Source organism: Octopus sinensis, linkage group LG10 (assembly GCF_006345805.1).
Source record: "Octopus sinensis linkage group LG10, ASM634580v1, whole genome shotgun sequence".
NCBI classification, from domain to species: Eukaryota; Metazoa; Mollusca; class Cephalopoda; order Octopoda; family Octopodidae; genus Octopus; species Octopus sinensis.
This window is the reverse complement of record NC_043006.1, coordinates 63,803,064-63,823,681: the sequence shown is the minus strand read 5'-3', so window position 1 is coordinate 63,823,681 and position 20,618 is coordinate 63,803,064. Positions and strand designations below refer to the sequence as shown.

General features: G+C 38.6%; 1 protein-coding gene and 6 non-coding genes across 8 annotated transcripts in view; 5 read left to right on the top strand and 2 right to left on the bottom strand.

Moving 5' to 3' along the window:
- Positions 1-1,083, bottom strand: part of LOC115216442 (late secretory pathway protein AVL9 homolog) — a 48,998-nt gene extending 47,915 nt beyond the window's left edge. The window contains exon 1 of one of the 2 annotated variants that reach the window (XR_003882076.2): positions 473-1,083. Coding sequence is in view for 1 of the 2 variants with exons in the window: in XM_029785781.2 (XP_029641641.1) it covers positions 473-628 (156 nt within the window). In the remaining variant the exon portion in view is untranslated. The remainder of the gene's footprint in view (positions 1-472) is intronic. The other variant, XM_029785781.2, reaches the window with a different exon arrangement.
- Positions 1,084-6,815: 5,732 nt separating this feature from the next.
- Trnai-uau lies at positions 6,816-6,928 on the top strand. Its single transcript has 2 exons — positions 6,816-6,853; positions 6,893-6,928. It is a non-coding gene; the product is annotated as a tRNA-Ile (tRNA).
- A 4,123-nt stretch (positions 6,929-11,051) lies between these two features.
- Trnai-uau lies at positions 11,052-11,164 on the top strand. The gene is made up of 2 exons: positions 11,052-11,089; positions 11,129-11,164. It is a non-coding gene; the product is annotated as a tRNA-Ile (tRNA).
- Positions 11,165-13,919: 2,755 nt separating this feature from the next.
- On the top strand, positions 13,920-14,032 carry Trnai-uau. Its single transcript has 2 exons — positions 13,920-13,957; positions 13,997-14,032. It is a non-coding gene; the product is annotated as a tRNA-Ile (tRNA).
- Positions 14,033-14,736: 704 nt separating this feature from the next.
- Trnai-uau lies at positions 14,737-14,841 on the top strand. The gene is made up of 2 exons: positions 14,737-14,774; positions 14,806-14,841. It is a non-coding gene; the product is annotated as a tRNA-Ile (tRNA).
- A 1,437-nt stretch (positions 14,842-16,278) lies between these two features.
- On the bottom strand, positions 16,279-16,383 carry Trnai-uau. Its single transcript has 2 exons — positions 16,346-16,383; positions 16,279-16,314 (listed from the first exon to the last, which is right to left on the bottom strand). It is a non-coding gene; the product is annotated as a tRNA-Ile (tRNA).
- A 3,181-nt stretch (positions 16,384-19,564) lies between these two features.
- Trnai-uau lies at positions 19,565-19,676 on the top strand. Its single transcript has 2 exons — positions 19,565-19,602; positions 19,641-19,676. It is a non-coding gene; the product is annotated as a tRNA-Ile (tRNA).
- The last annotated feature ends 942 nt before the right edge of the window (positions 19,677-20,618 follow it).

The following is a 20,618-nucleotide window of genomic DNA, read 5'->3' as shown; positions in this document are numbered from 1 at the left end:
AAGACATGAATTTCACACACGCCTATTTATGGTCCCGCCTTATATCTTCACCCTTTCTTACACCCTCCATCACATCGCCGTAGATTTGTCTTGCAATATTATACATACATATATAACTGATAAAGGCTAAGCAGACCGAAACTTCGATGTCACTGTCAACGCTATTCTTGTAAGTGGATAAATAAACGTACTCTACAAAAGATATTGAACAATCCGTCTGTTTAATGCAGAACTGTTTTTTTATTGCAATTTAACACACACACACACACAAAATCCTTAATACATGCACACAAAATCGCATATGCGTGTGTACATTTGGGTGTGAACAGGGTTAGGGTTTCATTACATGTCACTAAAGTTTATTTCCTTCGAATAACACATGCGCAGAAATATATATATGTAATATACACTATATATACATTATATATATATATATATATATATATATATATCAAATATATTTTTTACCCACCTGGCAGCCCTTCTTGTGATGAAACCCCACCACAATAACATGCAGTATGGGGTTTTTGCGTCGCCTGCTGTCATCATCTTCCACGCCACCGCCACCAACTCTGTTGTAATCCTGGTCGCCACTGGCCGGAGACGACACCCCACTCTTCGAAGACATATTTTTTTTCCAATGTACCTTGCCTTGTTCAAGTCGACATCTTGTGTACTTCTCTCTTTCCTTATGGTAATAACAATTAAAAGAAATATAAATATAATTTTTTCCCCTCGATGCTGTCGTCGTTTTTAGTCTCCGTCGGAATTTTTCAATTCAAATCCCTTGATTGTTATTATTATTCTTCTTTTTACGATGTAATCCCTGAATATGTCAAGTTATGTTATGAGTCTTACAACATACATCTTGTTTTCCCCCCGTCTCACACAGTAAACGTCAGTGATGCATGAAACTGTGTGATGTGAGTGTAATATGGTTTGTTTTTCCTCTTCTTTCTTTCCTTTTGTTTATTATTTTTCTGTTATATTTCTCTTTTTTGCTTTGCTTGGGTGTGTTTGTTTTGTTAGCCTACTTGACTTCCTTTTTCGAAGGAGGCAACTTACAACACCGGTTCTGATTGGACGATTATTAGGAAAATAATTAATAAAGTATAAGACTTCTACCAGAAATTCCACGAATCACGTTGAGGTTTATCTAAGTTATTTAATAAAAAAAAATTAATATCAATAATTTAAATAAGATCGAATAGTCCTCCGCCCTCTAAAGGTTGAGGGAGGATATAAAGAGAGTCAGAGTAAGAAAGAGAGGGAGAGCAAATGGAGATGGACGACGACGTTTATACAAAGCTGGCCAGTCAGCATGTAAATTCGAATTGTTTTATTTATTATGATAACAACACTTCATTTTGGCATGTTTGATCAACAATAAATGTTACATATGTAAATGTGTGTAAGTATGCATATGTATACGTGCATACCTATACACATGCATATGTATATGTGCTTATCTATGGATATGTGTATGAGTGCGCGTAGTCGCAAAGTTACATCACTAAATATATACAAAACTAACCTATAAAGATTCGTACTTGGATTGTTTGCAAACGATATGTGTTGACTGTCATAGTTGAAAAAGAAATTGCTTTTTAACAATTTTTCCAATCTTAAATCTAATTAAAGCCACTATGTTTGGGTTTTGATCATTAACGACAACTATAATACGTCGATTACGAAAAAAAATGGCCCAAGAGCACCTGACTGGTATTTTAATTACATCTAGTCTTGAACGGAAAGTCAAAGGTCGACCCTGGCGGCAGCATTTGAAATAAGAATATAAAGGGACGTAACTTAACACAGCAAAGAATTTGTCCGTCAAATATATTTTGATAATCCGTCCGCCTCTCATGTGAATGTTATATTAGTCGTTGTTGATATTCTTTACCTCCAGGTTAACCCCGGTTGAACAGATTTATAACCAAAGACAATCTATTTGTAATGATTTTCAGGTAAAATGTATCTTGGATGATGTCATCTAACAGCAGTCTCCAACCATATTTGGACCACTGACTGGTTTCATGCAATCACAGGCATAACAAAATACGGTTAATGTTTACAAATTGACCCGGAAAGGAAAATCAGAAAAAAATAGTGCAACAGGTGTAAAAAAAGTGTGTAGGAAACGTATGTCGAAAAAAAAAATGCGCGCATAGCAGGAAACGTATATGAAAAAAAAATACGCGCATAGCAACGGGAGAGTGGGGAGAGGACCTCGGAAAATTCACAAGATCCGAGTTTTTCCCTCATAACTTTTAGGAAAATGGGTTTCTATTTTTCAATGAAATTTTATATAAATATCTTTCAAACGGCATACATTACAATTGTAAAGTAATTTGTGGGTAAAATCTTGAGGTGGGGAGAGGACTTTCGGAAAATTCCCAAGATCCGAATTTTTCCTCGTTATATTCCGAAATCACATTCAACTTTCTACAGATACCCTAGCGTAGAACTACTACACTACGTAGTGTTTGTTTCTACCCACTTTCTATAATTTTTAATGTTTTGGCTTCAATTTTGTTTCATTTTATTTTCAATTATTTTTACGCTTTTTAAACCCTTCCGTCGTTATTCTCATTCACTCGTTATTACTCTCTCTCTCTCTCTCTCTCTCTCTCTCTCTCTATATATATATATATATATATATATATATATATATATGTACATATATTATATACATACATCTATATACATCATACATACATACATACATACATATATATATATATATATATATATATATATATATATACACACACATATATCCAGTTATAAGGGAAAAACTCGGATCTTGTGAATTTTCCGAAGTCCTCTCCCCACCCCCTTGGAAAAGATTTCCCCCACAAATTTCTCTATAATCGTAATGCATGCCGTTTGAAAGGTATTTCTATAAAATTTCATTGAAAAAAACCCCATTTTCCTAAAAGTTATGAGAAAAAAACTCGGATTTGTGAATTTTCCCAGGTCCTCCCCCCACCTGTTGCTTTGCGCGCATCTTTTTTTTCCTATTCGTTTCCTAAACATTTTTTTTACACCCATTGCACTATTTTTCTCTGATTTTCGTTTCCGGGTCAAGTTGTAAACATTAACCCAAAATACGATAAAATGCATAATATATAATTTAATTATTACATATATATCATATATACGAGCAAAACGCTCCCTGTCCAATGGACGGTGCTGAATCATATCTGCTGAATAAAAAGCAATCAGTGTTTTCTTTTCATTAAAAAATAATCAAGCATGCTTTTATTTCAATAAAATTTTTGGTTTTATTAAACGAAGTTAAGGCAAAAAAAAAAAAAATTTTTTTTGAGAAACCAAATAGTCTTTCCTTCCTTCATGCCAAGTTTGAAGAAAATATTTCTTTTGCATCTTACATTTTTGGTTCCTTAAATATACTTCATTTTGTGGCATTATTTCAAACCAGCCGGCTTTTTTTTTGCGCAAATTGCACGGGCATTTTTCACGCGTACGCATAGTATCGATCGCAACAGCTGATGTACTTGCGCGTAGAAATGCACGTTCCCATGGCTTTATCGATCGCATTCTCACCTGGAATCGATTTTTGTAATTTTTCAAGACTTATACACGCCCTGATACCGTCGGTATCTAGATATCAAATTTGAGCGCAATCTGATGGAGGATGACCGAGATCCTAGAAGACACACACGCACGCACGCACGCACGCACGCACGCGCACGCGCACGCACACACACACACACCACACACACACACACACACACACACACACACACACACACACACAGACAGACAGAGACAGAGAGAGAGAGAGAGAGAACGGATTCTATATAATAGATAATGCAAAAACAAATAAGTGGTGCTTTCCCTTTCATTTAAGACGTTAAAGTAAGATTCGAAGGAGATTTGGCGGCATTTAACTACGAGAATTTACTATAAAGGGGATCAACTCTGTATGGAATAAATAGCCGAAAGTATTTCATTCGCCCTTTTAACATTGAGTGCCATCTTACCCATAAGAAATAAAATATAAATAATAATAAATAAAAAAAGGAAATTATTTTATTTCACTAATCGAAGTGTTCTCTTTTATTCGTTTCAGTTATTTTGACTGCGGCTATGTTGGAGCACCGCCTAGTATTTATTCTATCTATTTCTTTATTGCCCACAGGGGGCTAAACATAGAGGGGACAAACAAGGACAGACAAAGGGATTAAGTCAATTACATCGACCCCAGTGCGTAACTGGTACTTATTTAATCGACCCCGAAAGGATGAAAGGCAAAGTCGACCTCGGCGGAATTTGAACTCAGAACGTAGCGGCAGACGAAATACGGCTACACATTTCACCCGGCGTGCTAACGGTTCTGCCAGCTCGCCGCCTTCTTATTCTATCGGTCTCTTATGCCGAACCGCTAAGTTTATTGGGACGTAAGCACACCAGCATCGACGTCAAGCGATGTTGGGGGACACATACACAAGCGTGCGCACACGCACACACACACCGTAAATCCTCGAATATAATCCGCACTTTTTCCCAAAATTTAAAGGTCAAAATCCTTAGTGCGTACTATATACGAGGTTAAAAATGAAAAATATTTTCTAAGCAATGTCTGAGTCTCTATTTGCTGTCTGGCAATGTTTATTCAGACGCATTTTGTGATATCGAGCATTAGAATACCTTAAGCTAAGCCTGAAAGCAATAAAGTCATAAAAGAATCATCCCTAACTTGCAATAAGCAACATTTATTAAACGTTATTTCTGTTATTTCTTTATTTTCTGCAAACAAAATGCACAAAAAAGCTACACGTTTGCATTATGTTATATATACAATAATAATAAAGGACGTTACCGTATACATTTTTTCAAACCAAGGTTGTTATATAGACCTCCTTGACTCAAGTTAGAGAAGGGGTGCGTATTATACACAAGGTTTAGGTTTTTCAGAGGTACAGCACCCTAAAAATCCCCTGCGTATTATACTCAAGGGCGGACTATACTCGAGGATTTACTGTATATACACGACGGGCTTCTTTCAGTTTCCGTCTACCAAGTTCACTCACAAGGCTTTGGTCGGCCCGAGGTTATAGTAGAAGACGCTTGCCCAAAGTGCCACGCAGTGGAGCTGAACCTGGAACCATGTGGTTGGTTAGCAAGCTACTTACCACACAACCACTCCTGCGCCTGAAAAAAGTTATAGCTATATTCTTTTTTTAATCAATCTTTTCAATACCCAAAACCAGAATTCTTGATATCAGTTTAGGAAACACATAATTGTAGAAAATGCTGTTTATTTATTAAATAGTCTGAACTAGAAGAAGAGTCCGTGAAAGGTCCGTGTTCCGTGAACTTTGTACCTCCCGAAATTAGGGAGATCAACCCCAAATTGATGCGCAAGAAGAACATGGGCAGGACTAAGCTAGACGAAAGAGCTTCTATGAGGTGCTCGACCTACAACAAATAGCAACCAAATTTCTCTCAAACCGTACTCCGCTGTCTTGATAAAAGTCGAAAAATAGTGAAGGACACAAGATTTGACGTAACTTCAAGAAATGTTTTTCATGTTTTGTTCATGGATTCGGTACTGGTTTGGCATAATTGTGGTGTTTTGTTCCCATGTTAAAGAAATATGGAAGTAAGATGGGTGGATAAGTACTTTCATAGAAGTGTGTGGTGATGTTGGATAAGACAACAGTAGGTCGTTGATATACAGATGGAAGAATGTTGGGGAACACATAAGTACACTAATGGTTGATAAAGCATTCATATGGTCCAGAGAGCCCTCCGTCAAGTACATGTCACAATGGTGTGATTAGATTGTAAGTGTCCAATCTAAGAAATGAGAAACGAACGGAATCCATTGATAAACTGTTAACGGATTCGCATGCCAGGCACTGTCGTATGTTTTACTGCTGCCAAATGCAACAAATTAGTTGGCACCAAATTTTATGTTGAGCAAGGGTTCACTGCTGAGTGACAGAATAGGTGACTCCCGTGCATCTGATTTTGTGAAAGCTATGTTGGTGGTCATTAAGGAATGAAAGAGATTCTAGATATTGAAAAAACTTATTTTTAATGGCTGTCTCAATCACCTTTCAAAATGAGAGCATTAGGGTCAACAACTGGCGGAGTCAAAGAAGTTGCCCTTCTTAGGAATGCAACGCACCGTGTTATTTAAACATCGGAACAGGACTCCGTACAGAAAGACTGAAGGATTTGGAGACGGTAGAAGCTAGCTCTGGATCGCAGTATTTGAATGTTAACCTAATAGGCACTGTCAGCATTTTAATGGTTCCTTAGTTTAGAGCAATCGAAGATACTTTCGCACGAAGACGTATAATGTGCACGTGGTGGTAAACTTGCTGGATTTGAGAGAAATAGTTTTGGAGGAACTTTGTCTGACATGCGCAGCACATGGAGAGGCTTTCTCCACCGAAGTACGATTCGGTGGAGAGAAAATTCGTGGTTGCAAAATTGCAGAAAGGAGGATACTGTAGAGTTGATAGAGTTTCTCATGAGCACAAATAATTGGCTGTAGTTTGGGAGATGGGAGAACTTTCAGGATGTGCGAACTTTCAAGATCACCGCAGTTAAAAAGACGGATTTCTGTAGACCCCCCCCCCCAAATAAAAACTGAAGTGGGGTGCGGTCCATGTCCTTTACCTCCGCCCATCCATGCTGCGATATTTCCGCCATCGTCTCATAATTTCATATTTCACACGACGGACATGACAAACCACTTCAAGATTACGATATAAATATTTACATGATTTTTCTCAGTCGTTCATTGAATTAAATATTAACAAGCAGTACTATCTGCCCCGGTAGCACAATCGGTTAGCGCGCCGTACTTATAGACAGTACCTTCCTTGTGTTAATTCACAGGTCTGAAGAAATGCGGAGGTTGTGAGTTCGAGCCTCACCCGGGGCAGTAGTTTTTTCCTTTCTTTTTTTTTTGTAATCGTATGTTACGTGCTTCGAGTGATGATCATGCAGGTGTTTGTAATAAATGGATAAAAGCTATTGTTGGTAATTTTGGGGCAGGGGATATTTGAGGTTATGAGTTTTGGCTGCGTGGGATGTGGAAGGATACGCATAAGAATGTAATTATGTTTCAGATCTTTCTAATGGGCCAGGATACAAAAATCCAATGCTAGGAAAATCATAAAACTGTTGGAGTTCCAACCATTCAGCTGACTCGAGATTCCACATGGGAACAATATGGCTAAGGAAAGGGTTGCATACTATGTGGATGGGTGGTATCGTGTCAAAATAAGGCAATGGTCAAAACCTAGTAGAAGCAAAAATGGTCATGGAGGGGAAGAAGCAGTAGCGTAGCTAGAAGGAGAAGCGATCAGCCCTCGGTGACGCTTTTAATGGGACGACACTTTTGGGTCTGCTGTATAAACCATGTGGCACATTCAAGGACTGAACCCGATAGCACACACTCTAGTTACGCCACTGGGATGATGAAGTGTTTACAAATGAGAAAGAAATCAAGGGTGCTTGGAGTGTCCGCATGTCGGTCATGGATGCGTAAAGGAGGAGAGACTAGTTTCTGGTGAATAAAGGAGAGCAAATAATTCGATTTGTGCAACAGCAGCATCATGGTAAATGTGTGTGCGTTTGTGTGAAAGACAAGAAGAATTGTAAAAGTTGAGTGCCAAGACTTTTGGTCTCTGAAATGGTCGACTAACTCAACACTTTTTTCCCCATTAAAGTAACATTATTTTCCTTTTAAAGTAGAGTTGGTTTGAAGGCGGCGAGATGGCAGAAACCTTAGCACGCTGGGCGAAATGCTTAGCGGTATTTCGTCTGTCTTACGTTCTGAGTTCCTTTCGGGGTCAATAAATTAAGTACCAGTTGCATACTGAGGTCGATCTAATCGACTGGCTCGCTCCCCCAAAATTTCGGACCTTTGTGCCTAGAGTAGAAAGGAATCGTTAGCGGGATTTTGCCCGTCGCTACGTTCTGAGTTCAAATTCCAGCGAGGTGAACTTTGCCTTTCTTTCTTTCTGAGTCGATCCAATATGTACCAGTTGAATACTTGAGTCCATGTACTCAACTTATCTCCGCTCTGAAACATTTTCAGACCTAGTGCTTAGAAAGAGACCCCCCACCAAAAAAAACAAACAAAAACAAAAACAAAAAAACATAGAAGTGTTTAAAATAGAAACATGATTATATAAACTTTATATAAGCATAGGTGTATGATTAAGAAGTTCGCAACCACATAGTTACGGTTTCGGTCCTACTGTGTGACATCTTGTTAGAAGTAGCAATAGCTTCGCGCTGACCAATGCCCTGTGAATGAATTTAGAAGACGGAAACTGCGCGGAATCCCGTTGAATACTCATACATGTACACACACACACATTCACACTCACATATACATTCATATATATGTGTGTGTGCATGTATGTATACATGCGTGCTCATGTGTGTGTGTGTGTGTGTTTCTCTTTTACTGCTTGACAATCAGTTCTGGTTTGGAAACTTACTATTTGTAAATCTCACAAGGAGAGATATTCAGCAACAGTACTTTGTAGTAAAGATTGTTTGTCAACATAACATGGCAGTCCTGGTTTAGGACTAATGTTGCTGTAATTTAGCCCCAGGAGACATTGTTTCCAGCTGGCTATACGACACGATTTGTGTCCTTATATTTTCGAACAAGGGAATCTAGCACCCAAATCGCGATACACAGATATTGTTTTGAGCTGAGTCGGGGTGCTAGATTTCCTTGTTCGAAAATATAAGGACACAGATCGTGTCATATAGCTACTTCATTTCTCCCTCTGACCAAGGTTGGTCAGCCAGACCTCGTTGAGTCGTCACGATGTGACTGACTGATTTTTGCTTGGGGTGTGCTTGCTTACATAAAGATCCAGAAGAATAGATATATCATCGAAAACAATGCTATCGTTTGAACTCATTTTAGAGCTGAGTGGAGTCACGTGAAATAGAATGTTTTGTTTAATGACACAACGCACGACCGTTGCAGAAACCAAAACCACCATCTCTCTTTCGCCTTCTCTCTCTCTGCGTGCACGCTTTTGTACGTCTATGTATGAGTGCATATGTCTTTATACTTGCAATCGTTTTCCATCACCGCTTCACAAACAGAGCTGGTTTGTTTATGTCTCCGTTACTTAGCGGTTCAGCAAAAGTAACCGACAGAATAAGCACCAGAAATAAAATAAATAAATAAATAAATAAATAAGCAGTGTGTGTGTTTTGTTCGACTAAAACTCTTCAAGGCGATGCCCCAACATGGCCGCAGTTCAATTATTGAAACCAGTTTAAGCTAAAATAAAAAGAGAGACCCGCTCAATCAGCACTGATTTTAATTAAAGTTAATGCACTTCTTTTATAATGTTAGTTTTTCAAAATTTATAGGATAAAAACGTTGTCGCCATTTAAGTTTTCAATTACATCCAATGGCAGACGTAAAGGACATGGTCCGCATCCCCCTTCGGTTATTATTTTTTTGGTGGGGGTAGGGTGGTTCTACAGAAACCCATCTTTTCGACTGCAGAGATTCCGAATCTGCAAATGAAAAAAAGCAAATGAAAAAAATCGGCATTTCAAAATTTTAATCCACCCTCTACCCCACTCCACTCCCCAATTTTTCAAATTTTTTAGAAATATTTTTTGGCGAAATACGGAGAACAATACGGAGATTTTGATTCTGAAAAAAAAATTGTAAAATTTCAATTTTTCTAAATAATAATAATATTGTGCTTACGAACCACATGGTTCCGGGTTCAGTCCCACTGCGTGGCACCTTGGGCAAGTGTCTTCTACTATAGCCTCGGGCCGACCAAAGCCTTGTGAGTGGATTTGGTAGACGGAAACTGAAGGAAGCTCGTCGTATATATGTATATGTATATATATACGGGTGTGTGTTTGTGTGTCTGTGTTTGCCCCGCCCCCAACATCGCTTGACAACCGATGCTGGTGTGTTTACGTCCCCGTAACCAAGCGGTTCGACAAAAAGAGAACCAATAGAATAAGTACTAGGCATCCACAGAATAAGTCTTGGGGTTAATTTGCTTGACTAAAGGTGGTGCTCCAGCAGGGCAACAGTCAAATGACTGAAACAAGTAAAAGAGTAAAATAATAATAATAATAATATAATAATAATAATAATAATAATAATAATAATAATAATAATCACCTACTAAAATAGCAGACGTTAAAAGTATCTAAACAGAAAATTCGACATGCTAGAAACAGCAGCTAAATGACGAATCATTTTTTTTTCAGACTTTTAATTTCCCTCACCCACTTTTTTTTTCTTTGCCAGAGGGATGGAGAGGGAGAAAATGAACATTTTGGAAACGTGTTTTGGGGGGTTTTCAAAATCTTTAATTTTTAAGTACGCGCCCACCGGAAAGTCCGACAAGCTAGAAACAACAGTCAACCCGAAGATCCACTTTCTAAATACGAATTACTAAAAAAGAAAAAAATATCTCAAAAATATCATTTTGTTGTCGTGTGTGTGTGTGTGCGTGCGCAGAAAAACTAATTTTTAAAGACCTCTATTAATTCCAAAAGACCCTCAACCACGTTCATTTTCTCACAAATGCGCTGGCGGAGTGGAGGGGTGTGTGTGTTTATTTATTTATTTATTTTTGAAAAATGCAAATTTTACAAATTTTTTTAACTTTCAGAATCATAATCTCCGTATTTCGAACCCCACTCCAAAAAACAATTCTTAAAAAAGTGAAAAATTGGGGAGCGGAGCAGGGTGGGGAGTTAAAATATTGAAATGCCGAATTTTTTTTTTTGCAGTTTCGGAATCACCGCAGTTAAAAAGACGGATTTCTGTAGACCCCCACCCCCACAAAAAAAAAAAAAAAAAACTGAAGTGGGGTGCGGTGCGGTCCATGTCCTTTACCTCCGCCCATGTTGCGATATTTCCACCATCGTCTCATAATTTCATATTTCACACGACGGACATGACAAACCACTTCAAGATTACGATATAAATATTTACATGATTTTTCTCAGTCGTTCAATGAATTAAATATTAACAAGCAGTACTATCTGCCCCGGTAGCACAATCGGTTAGCGCGCCGTACTTATAGACAGTACCTTCCTTGTGTTAATTCACAGGTCTGAAGAAATGCGGAGGTTGTGAGTTCGAGCCTCACCCGGGGCAGTAGTTTTTTTTTTTTTTTTTTTTTTGTAATCGTAATTATCGTAAAAAAAGTTGGCAGAATCGTTACCGCGCCGGGCAAAATGCTTAGCGGCATTTCTTTCGTCTTTAAGTTCTAAGTTCAAATGACACTGAGGTCTATTTTGCCTTTCACCTTTTCGGGGTGAATAAAATAAGTGCCAGTTGAAAAAATAAAAAAAGAAAACGGTGATTATTAACTCACAGCATTCAATTATTAAACATTTATAATTCGAATGAATAAATAAAATTGAATATTAAGTATTTATGGAATTTTGATTTACTGTCAGGTGATTTTTGGCCAACCCTGTAAAAAAACCCCCAAAAAAACCAAAGGCGGCGAGCTGGTTAAATCGTTAGTGCGCCAAGCGAAATGCTAAGCGGTATTTTATCTGCCGCTACGTTCTGAGTTCAAATTCCGCCGAAGTCGACTTTGCCTTTCATCCTTTCGGGGTCGATAAATTAAGTACCAGTTACGCACTGGAGTCGATGTAATCGACTTAATCCGCTTGTCTGACCTTGTTTGTCCCCTCTGTGTTTAGCCCCTTGTGGGTAGTAAAGAAATTGGTATTTCGTCTGCCGCTACATTCTGAGTTCAAATTCCGCCGAGGTCGACTTTGCCTTTCATCCTTTCGGAGTCAACAAATTAAGTGCTAGTTGCGTACTGGGGTCGATCTAATCGACTGGCTCCCTCCCCCAAAAGTTCGGACCTTGTGCCTAGAGTAGAAAAGGATACTTAATTCAATGAAGAAGACAGCAAGCTGACAGGATCGTTTGCACGCTGGACAGAATGCTCAGCGGCATTTCTTCTGCTGTTACGTTCTGGCCCAGGTCGACATTGCCTTTCATCTATTTAGAGTCGATAAATTAAGTATCAATTATGCACTGGCGAAAATTTCCAACCAATATTTAATTCAATAATTGACCGAAAATTATGAAAAATCCCCCAATTTTAATTGTAAAAAAGTACATGCTCCGGTGGCACAATCGGTTAGCGCGCCGTACCTATAGACATTACCTTCATTGTGTCAGTACTTATAGACAGTACCTTCCTCCGCATACCCTCCAGTCACAAGTCGGGAGGTATGCGGAGGTTCTGAGTTCGAGCCTCACCCAGGCGCAGGAGTTGCTGTGTGGTAAGTAGCTTGCTTACCAACCACACGGTTCTGGGTTCAATCCCACTGCGTGGCACCTTGGGCAAGTGTCTTCAACTAAAAGCCTCGGGCCGACCAAAGCTTTGTGAGTGGATTTGGTAGACGGAAACTGAAAGAAGCCCGTCGTATATATGTATATATATATGTATGTATAAGTTTGTCTCCCCAACATCGCTTGACAACCGATGCTGGTGTGTTTACGCCCCCCGTAACTTGGCAGTTCGGCAAAAGAGACCAATAGAATAAGTAATAGGCTCACAAAAGAATAAGTCCTGGGGTCGATTTGCTCGACTAAAGGCGGTGCTCCAGCATGGCCGCAGTCAAATGACTGAAACAAGTAAAAGAGTAAGGAGTAAAAGAGTACGTAATTGTAAATGAAATTTTCGGATAATTGGCTTCAAATTTTGAAAGAAAGCCAGCAAAATCGTGGGACAAAGTAAGTCGATCATATTCATTGAATTAAATATTCTTTTCTATTCTAGGCACAAGGCGGGAAATTTTGGGGGAGGGGGCCAGTCGATTAGATCGACCTCAGTACGCAACTGGTACTTAATTTATCGACCCCGAAAAGATGAAAGGTAAAGTCGACCTCGGCGGAATTTGAACTCAAAACGTAAAGATAGACAAAATACCTATTTCTTTACTACCCACAATGGGCTAAACACAGAGAGGACAGACAAACGGATTAAGTTGATTATATCGACCCCAGGGCGTAACTGGTACTTATTTTAATCGACCCCGAAAGGATGAAAGGCAAAGTCGACCTCGGCGGAATTTGAACTCAGAACGTAGCGGCAGACGAAATACCTATTTCTTTACTACCCACAAGGGGCTAAACACAGAGGGGACAAACAAGGACAGACACACGGATTAAGTCGATTTTATCGACCTCAGTGCGTAACTGGTACTTATTTAATCGACCCCGAAAGGATGGAAGGCAAAGTCGACCTCGGCGGAATTTGAACTCAGAACGTAACGGCAGACGAAATACGGCTACGCATTTCGCCCGGCGTCCAGCTCGCCGCCTTTCTCTCTCTCTCTCTCTCTCTCTCTCCTCTCTCTCTCTCTCTCTCTCTCTTTTACAGGGTTGGCCAAAAGTCACCCGACAGTAAATCAAAATTCCATAAATACTTAATATTCAATTTTATCTATTCATTCCAATTATGAATGTTTAATAATTGAATGCTGTGAGTTAAAATCAACGTTTTTTTCTTCTTCAACATTTGTCCATCTCAGCGAAGTCTCATACAAAATAATTTTTTGTTTCAATCTTAGAATTAAATGGGTTTAGATTAACTGTCAGGTGACTTTTGGCCAACCTTGTATATTCTTCTCTACTCTAGGCACAAGACCCGAAAGTTTTGGAGAAGGTGCCAGTCGGTTAGATCGACCCCAGTACGTAACTGGTACTTAATTTATCGACCTCCCCCCCCCCAAAGGATGAAAGGCAAAGTCGATCTCGGTGAAATATTTGAACCCAGAGCGCAAAGACAGGCGAAATGCCGCTAAGCATTCTGTCAATCGTGCTTACAATCCTCTCGGCTGGCTGTCTTCATTGAACTAAATATTGACAGCTGTTGATGTCTGCCCCGGTAGCACAATCGGTTAGCGCGCCGTACTTATAGACAGTACCTTCCTTGTGTTAACTCACAAGTCGGGAGATATGCGGAGGTTGTGAGTTCGAGCCTCACCCGGGGCAACGGTATTTTAATTTTTTTTAAATTGCAGTTATCGTAAGACTTCACACATTTTCCCATTAAAATCAAAATTAAGGAAATATATCATACAAAGTATCGGTCTGCAGTATTATTACTTTATTACTTAACACACACACACTAAAATAACGATAAACACGAGTTTATCTTCTAGTACATCTGATAAAACACTGATATACTATAACATGAAATATTAAACATTAAAATGTTTTTAACATTAAGTGTTAAACACTAAAAGGTGGTCTATGTATCAAACTTTGAAGACCGAATACTGCGTTATTGGTCTTGAGAGATCCTCTCTTATTAACTGTCAGGTGACTTTTGGCCAACCTTGTATATTCTTCTCTACTCTAGGCACAAGACCCGAAAGTTTTGGAGAAGGTGCCAGTCGGTTAGATCGACCCCAGTACGTAACTGGTACTTAATTTATCGACCCCCAAAGGATGAAAGGCAAAGTCGATCTCGGTGAAATATTTGAACCTAGAGCGCAAAGACAGGCGAAATGCCGCTAAGCATTCTGTCAATCGTGCTTACAATCCTCTCGGCTGGCTGTCTTCATTGGAATCATTTCAGTAATGAAAAATGAAAACGTTCTATCATCCGTCACTTTAACAATAAAATACAGTATTTGCAGAACTTTCGAAAATCCTTGATTGAATTAAATATGGAATGACGCAGATGTCTGCCTGCCCTGGTGGCACAATCGGTTAGCGCGCCGTACTTATAGACAGTACACTCCCTGTGTTATTCAGGAGGGATGCGGAGGTTGTGAGTTCGAACCTCACCCAGGGCAGTATTATTTTTTTTTCCATTTATTTATTATAAACAGACATACACACGTGTCGTAGCAGTCATGGGTTCCGGAATTTCCATATCACGCTATTTGCGACATCAGTGTTTGAAAAGATGTTAGTATTCTATACATCGCAGAAGCGATATTTGACTGGAATGTGGTGCCCGGCGCTTTCCATTGATGAGGTCCAGCAGACCGAAATCACATGATATGGGGATTCCGGCCCTCCTAACAGACGATTCTCGTCTTCTACGATCTATGCGCATGCTTCTATGTACCAAACGCCTATAAGAAATGATCTTTCAAGGCTAGTAACGCAATATTCTAACAAGGCATCCATGTTAAGTTGAATATAAAGATCACCTTTTCATTTCAATACTGCTGTTGCTAATAATTAATTAAACACTGATATATAGCGGATAATCTTTACGTTCTGAGTTCAAATTCCGCCGAGGTCAATTTTGCTTTTTATCCTTTCGGGCTCGATAAATTAAGTACCAGTTAAGCACTGGTGGTTGATGTAATCAACTAACACCCTCTCCCAAAATTACAGGTGTTGTACCTAGAGTAGAAAGAATTATAGCTGATAAGCTTAAGACGGCCAGTTGGCAGAATCGTTAGCGAATGAGACAAAAATGCTTAACCGCATTTCTTCTGACTCTTTACGTTCTGAGTCCAAATCTCTACTAGTTACAGTGACAATTTCAGGTTACTTTCTCTGACGCCTTGAAGCTTTCTTTTTCCTTAGTGACCATCCGTATAGCTCTATGAGTTTTATACAATTAGATCGACTGGAGTCTTCTTATTCTCTTATTCACCTGTGAATCCTCGCCCAAGATAAAATTTTATGACATGGGTTGAGAATGTAAACGTTCTTCATTATCTACAAAAACATTTGAAAATTGTTAGACTATGATTCACGGACGAGGCATAATATGACCGAAACATAACTGGAGTTGTCTTGGAAGCTATTAATGATCACACTCACTCCCTACTTCATTGGAGTTTTTTAATCGATTTGATCTGGGGAGTTCTTACCCTTGGTTTTCTTAACCCGGAACTGTTGCGAGTAGAATAACGGGGGTGATTAGATAGGCTGGACAGAATGATGGGAAGGGGTGGGTGTGGAATTGTTGGTTGTAGGATTGTGTGAAAGTGGGTGGACGAAGTTATTGATACTTAGTAAAAGTTATCAGTGAGGTTATAATTTGGTGAGTTGGACAAAATGATGGGTGGGTCGATGAAATGACGGATGGAAGATGGGTAAAGTGGTTGGTGGGTGGATAAAGTAATAGGTGAGAATAAAACGTCAAGCGAAATAAGCAGAAATTGAAATATAAATACAATATTAATATCATGCACTTTGTAATAACAACCTTATAAAGCCTTGCATGTAATTAATAATCTATAATAAATAAATGGAAAAAAAAATAATACTGCCCTGGGTGAGGCTCGAACTCACAACCTCCGCATCCCTCCTGAATAACACAGGGAGTGTACTGTCTATAAGTACGGCGCGCTAACCGATTGTGCCACCAGGGCAGACAGACAACTGCGTCATTCCATATTTAATTCAATCAAGGATTTCTGAAAGTCCTACAAATACTGTATTTTATCGTTAAAGTGACGGATGATAGAACGTTTTCATTTTTCATTACTGAAATTATTCCAATTGTTTGAAAATACTTTTTGTCTGACAACATAAACTGCATTGTCGGTCCGTACATAACTACTCGAACACTTAGTTGTGCGATAATGTCTTTCATCAAGAATTAAAACCGCGTTGATATTACCCCCCAGCATTTCATATTCTACATCACGGTGTACACATGATATTTTTATTGACATTTCATTGAATTAAATATTGGTAGATAATGTCACCTGCTCCAGCAGGCCTTCTTTGGATGCAACCCAAGATGTCTGTATACATGGCAACACCATTCCAGATGTGGGAGCAGTATAGGCCTCATTGTCAGCAATCGTTGGGAATTGAAGTACTTTATGTCTTGAAGACAAGGGCCAGTCTTTGAGATGGGGTTCTGGCTACGTTAAGGTTGTGCTTTTGCCAAGAAAGATCATCGGTGATAGGGAAGCCGAATATTTGGAGTGACTAGGGGCACGAGAAGAGAAGAGAGATGAGAGAGTCTAGAGCAGTGCTTTTCAAACGTTTTGCTGGAGCGGAACCCCAAGGAAACATTCCACTGGCTCGAGGAAACCCTGTGCAATAATTTAATAGTCTTATGCACACATATCTGCACAGGAGTATTAAAAATTACTGCCGATTTTAGCAGTTTTGTAACTTCTTGCGGAACCCCTGAACTGTACTGGCGGAACCCTGGTTGAAAACCACTGGTCTAGAGTGTTTCAGCTGAAATGGCACGAAACCACTATACGTCAATGAGTTATAATCCCAGCAACTTACAGTATTCCGTTACTCAGTGACTATTATATGCACGGAATAACCACAAATAAATGCTACCCCGCCGACTTTGTTTTCCTCATAACTTTCTGAAAATTATATGCTTTCTAATGAAATTTTCCAGAAGTACCTTTTAGATAAAAGTTGTATCGGAATTTATTGCAAAAACGTTTTTTTCGGAGGGGCGGAGAAGTACCCCATTTTATTTCGTCATAACTTTCTAAAAAAATAAATAAATAAATAAATAAATAAAATTTTCTACAAATTCGTTTAGATTGTGTAAATTACGAATATGTCGAGATTTGATGTGAAAAAACGAGGAGGTGGAGTGGATAAATTACACATATTTCAACTTTGTTTCCTCATATGTTTTGATGAGTTGTGTCAATTACCTGCTGCTCCCATCCGAGGCAATATACAGTTTGAGACCCGTTAACGAAAGAAAGAAAAAAAAAACCCAGCCTACAAGATGTAAAAAAATGTGTAGAAAACTAATATGAGAAAATCAAATTGCGCAAACGAACGGGTAGTGGTGGGGAGAAGACTTTCGGAAAATTCACAAGATTCGATTTTCCCCTGACAACTTTCAGGAAAATAGATATATATTAATGAAATTTTATAGAAATACCGTTCAAATGGCACAAATTACGATGATAAAGAAGTTTGTGGGGAAAATGTTTTCCCGAAGGGGTGGAGAGAGGACAATCGGAAAATTCACGCGATCTGTTTTTTTCCCCTCAATACTTTCAGGAAAGTGGATATCTTTTAGTGAGATTTTACAGAAACGCCTTTCAAACAGCATAGATTACGATTGTAAAGAAATTTGTGGGGGAAATGTTTTTCCGAAGGGTGAGGAGAGGACTGTCGGAAAATTCACACGATCCATTTTTTTTTATCCCTCATAACTTTCGGGATCTAGTTTAACGCCCGGTCACCAAAATGAAAAAAAAAACAAACAAAAAAAAACCGAGTCTAATAGGTGTAAAAAAAAACATGTAGAAAACGGATATGAAAACAAAAATTCGTGCAAACATACATGTACATAGTTTCGTCTGGTTGGTAATTATTTGATGGCAACGATTCGAGAGAGGGAGGTATAACTTGGCTACCTCCCATTCGTTTGCGCAATTTTTTTTTCATATTCGATTTCTACTTTTTTATTTATTTATTTTTTTTTTACACCTATTGGATTGTTTTTTTCGTCTTGGTAACCGAGCGTTAAACTAGATTCTGAAAGTTATGAGGGAAAAAAAAAACGGATTGTGTGAACTTTCCGACAATCATCTCCCACCCCTTCGGGAAAATATTTTCCCCACAAATTTCTTTATAATCGCACTCTATGCTGCTTGAAAGTTGTTCCTATAAAATTCCATTAATATATTACTCTTTACTCTTTTACTTGTTTCAGTCATTTGACTGCGGCCATGCTGGAGCACCGCCTTTAGTCGAGCAAATCGACCCCGGGACTTATTCTTTGTAAGCCCAGTACTTATTCTATCGGTCTCTTTTGCCGAACCGCTAAGTTACGGGAACGTAAACACACCAGCATCGGTTATCAAGCAATGCTAGAGGGACAAACACAGACACACATATACATATACATATATACGACAGGCTTCTTTCAGTTTCCGTCTACCAAATCCACTCACAAGGCATTGGTCGGCCCGGGGCTATAGCAGAAGACACTTGCTCAAGATGCCACGCAGTGGGACTGAACCCGGAACCATGTGGTTGTTTAGCAAGCTACTTACCACACAGCCACTCCTATATATCCATTTTCCTGAAAGTTATGTGGGAAAAATCGGATCTTGTAAATTTTCCGCAAGTCCTCTCCCTCACCCCATTCGTTTGCGCAATTTTTTTCATATTCATTTTCTACACATTTTTTTACACTTAGCACGCTGTTTTTTTTTTTTTCGTTAAAGGGTTTCAAACTGTATATTGACCTCCATCCAAGACATATTTGTTGAAAGTTTTATGAAAAATTGGTGGTGGTAGTGATGGGGTGGGGTGGAGGAGCACGCAACTGGACGCATAGAACATCGAGTCATTGGTTCACCACATTTACTAAATAAAGCAAAACCCAGTTGTCTCCCTTACAAGCGAACACGCACTCATACATGTACGCCCACACCTTTTCTCCGTCTGTTTGTCTTTCGCTCTCACTTCCTCATTTCTGGACTTACGAGATCTGATGACATTATCAGTAAAAGTAGACAATAATATTTATATATATATATATATATATCAACAGATTAATTAGTTGGTCATTCATTGACTTAAATTTTTGATTTGGCTGCGCCTGCCCCGGTGGCACAATCGGTTAGCGCGCCGTACTTATAGACAGTACCTTCCTTGTGTTAGTCACAAGTCGGGAGATATGCGGAGGTTGTGAGTTCGAGCCTCACCCAGGGCAGAGCTTTTTTTTTAAACCGATTTTTATTAAGAAGATATTTTTATGTTGGTATTTCTTCTGTAGTTTGCATTTTATAACTTGTTTTAAATTTTTTTTGTTAATTCATTAGAAATGGTGATGTATTCAAAAGTGAAGATTGCGCGTACCTCTTTAGGTCAATAAATATTCTTTACAAGATTTTGTAGTAAATCTTCAAAAGGATGAGGAATTGTAGAAAAATCAATAACATTAAAGGCTCGTAGCTTCTTTATTAATAATTTCTAGAAACAAAAATGAAAGCGATTTTCATTAGCATGAAAAATTACATCAGGACTAAATTTTTTGAAAATAATCTTGTAAAAATTTGAAAAACGTCAAGTGGTTGGAAGAAATTGAACAAGATCCACATTGGGCTATATTTAATTCCTTTTTGAGAAAAATATATTATAAAATTACACACACTTGCCTAAACGGAATGATGACGGCTAGAAAGTTTCAAATCATAATTCTGCTGGATCAAGCAGGATTAAGGCTAAACAGCAACATGCTTTATACGCACTTTTGACAAGTTGTGGTGCACCTGAGCACTGTATACAATAATTTCATTATTATCATTATTATTATAAAATGTCATGCTTCAATATCTTTTTCAAACGGTACCCATCGGACCATTCAAGAGCCAAAATTAAACATTAATAAAGCAAAACAATTAAACAGGGTTTATGTGTAAGTCGTGTTGCAAACTGTCGAAGTATTTCATTATTTCCATACCAAAATAGTATTTTTCTTTTTTTCCTCAGAGATACATTCATCCCTCTGGTACGATGTGAAGGAGCGAAGGTCGTCAGGCAATGATTATTGTTAATTATTCTTATATTTGAGTTATTTGAAAAACAAAAAGAGTAATTTCAGTTTCTTCTTTACCCCTAGAAAGGGGACTCTACATGGTCGCGCGACCAGCTT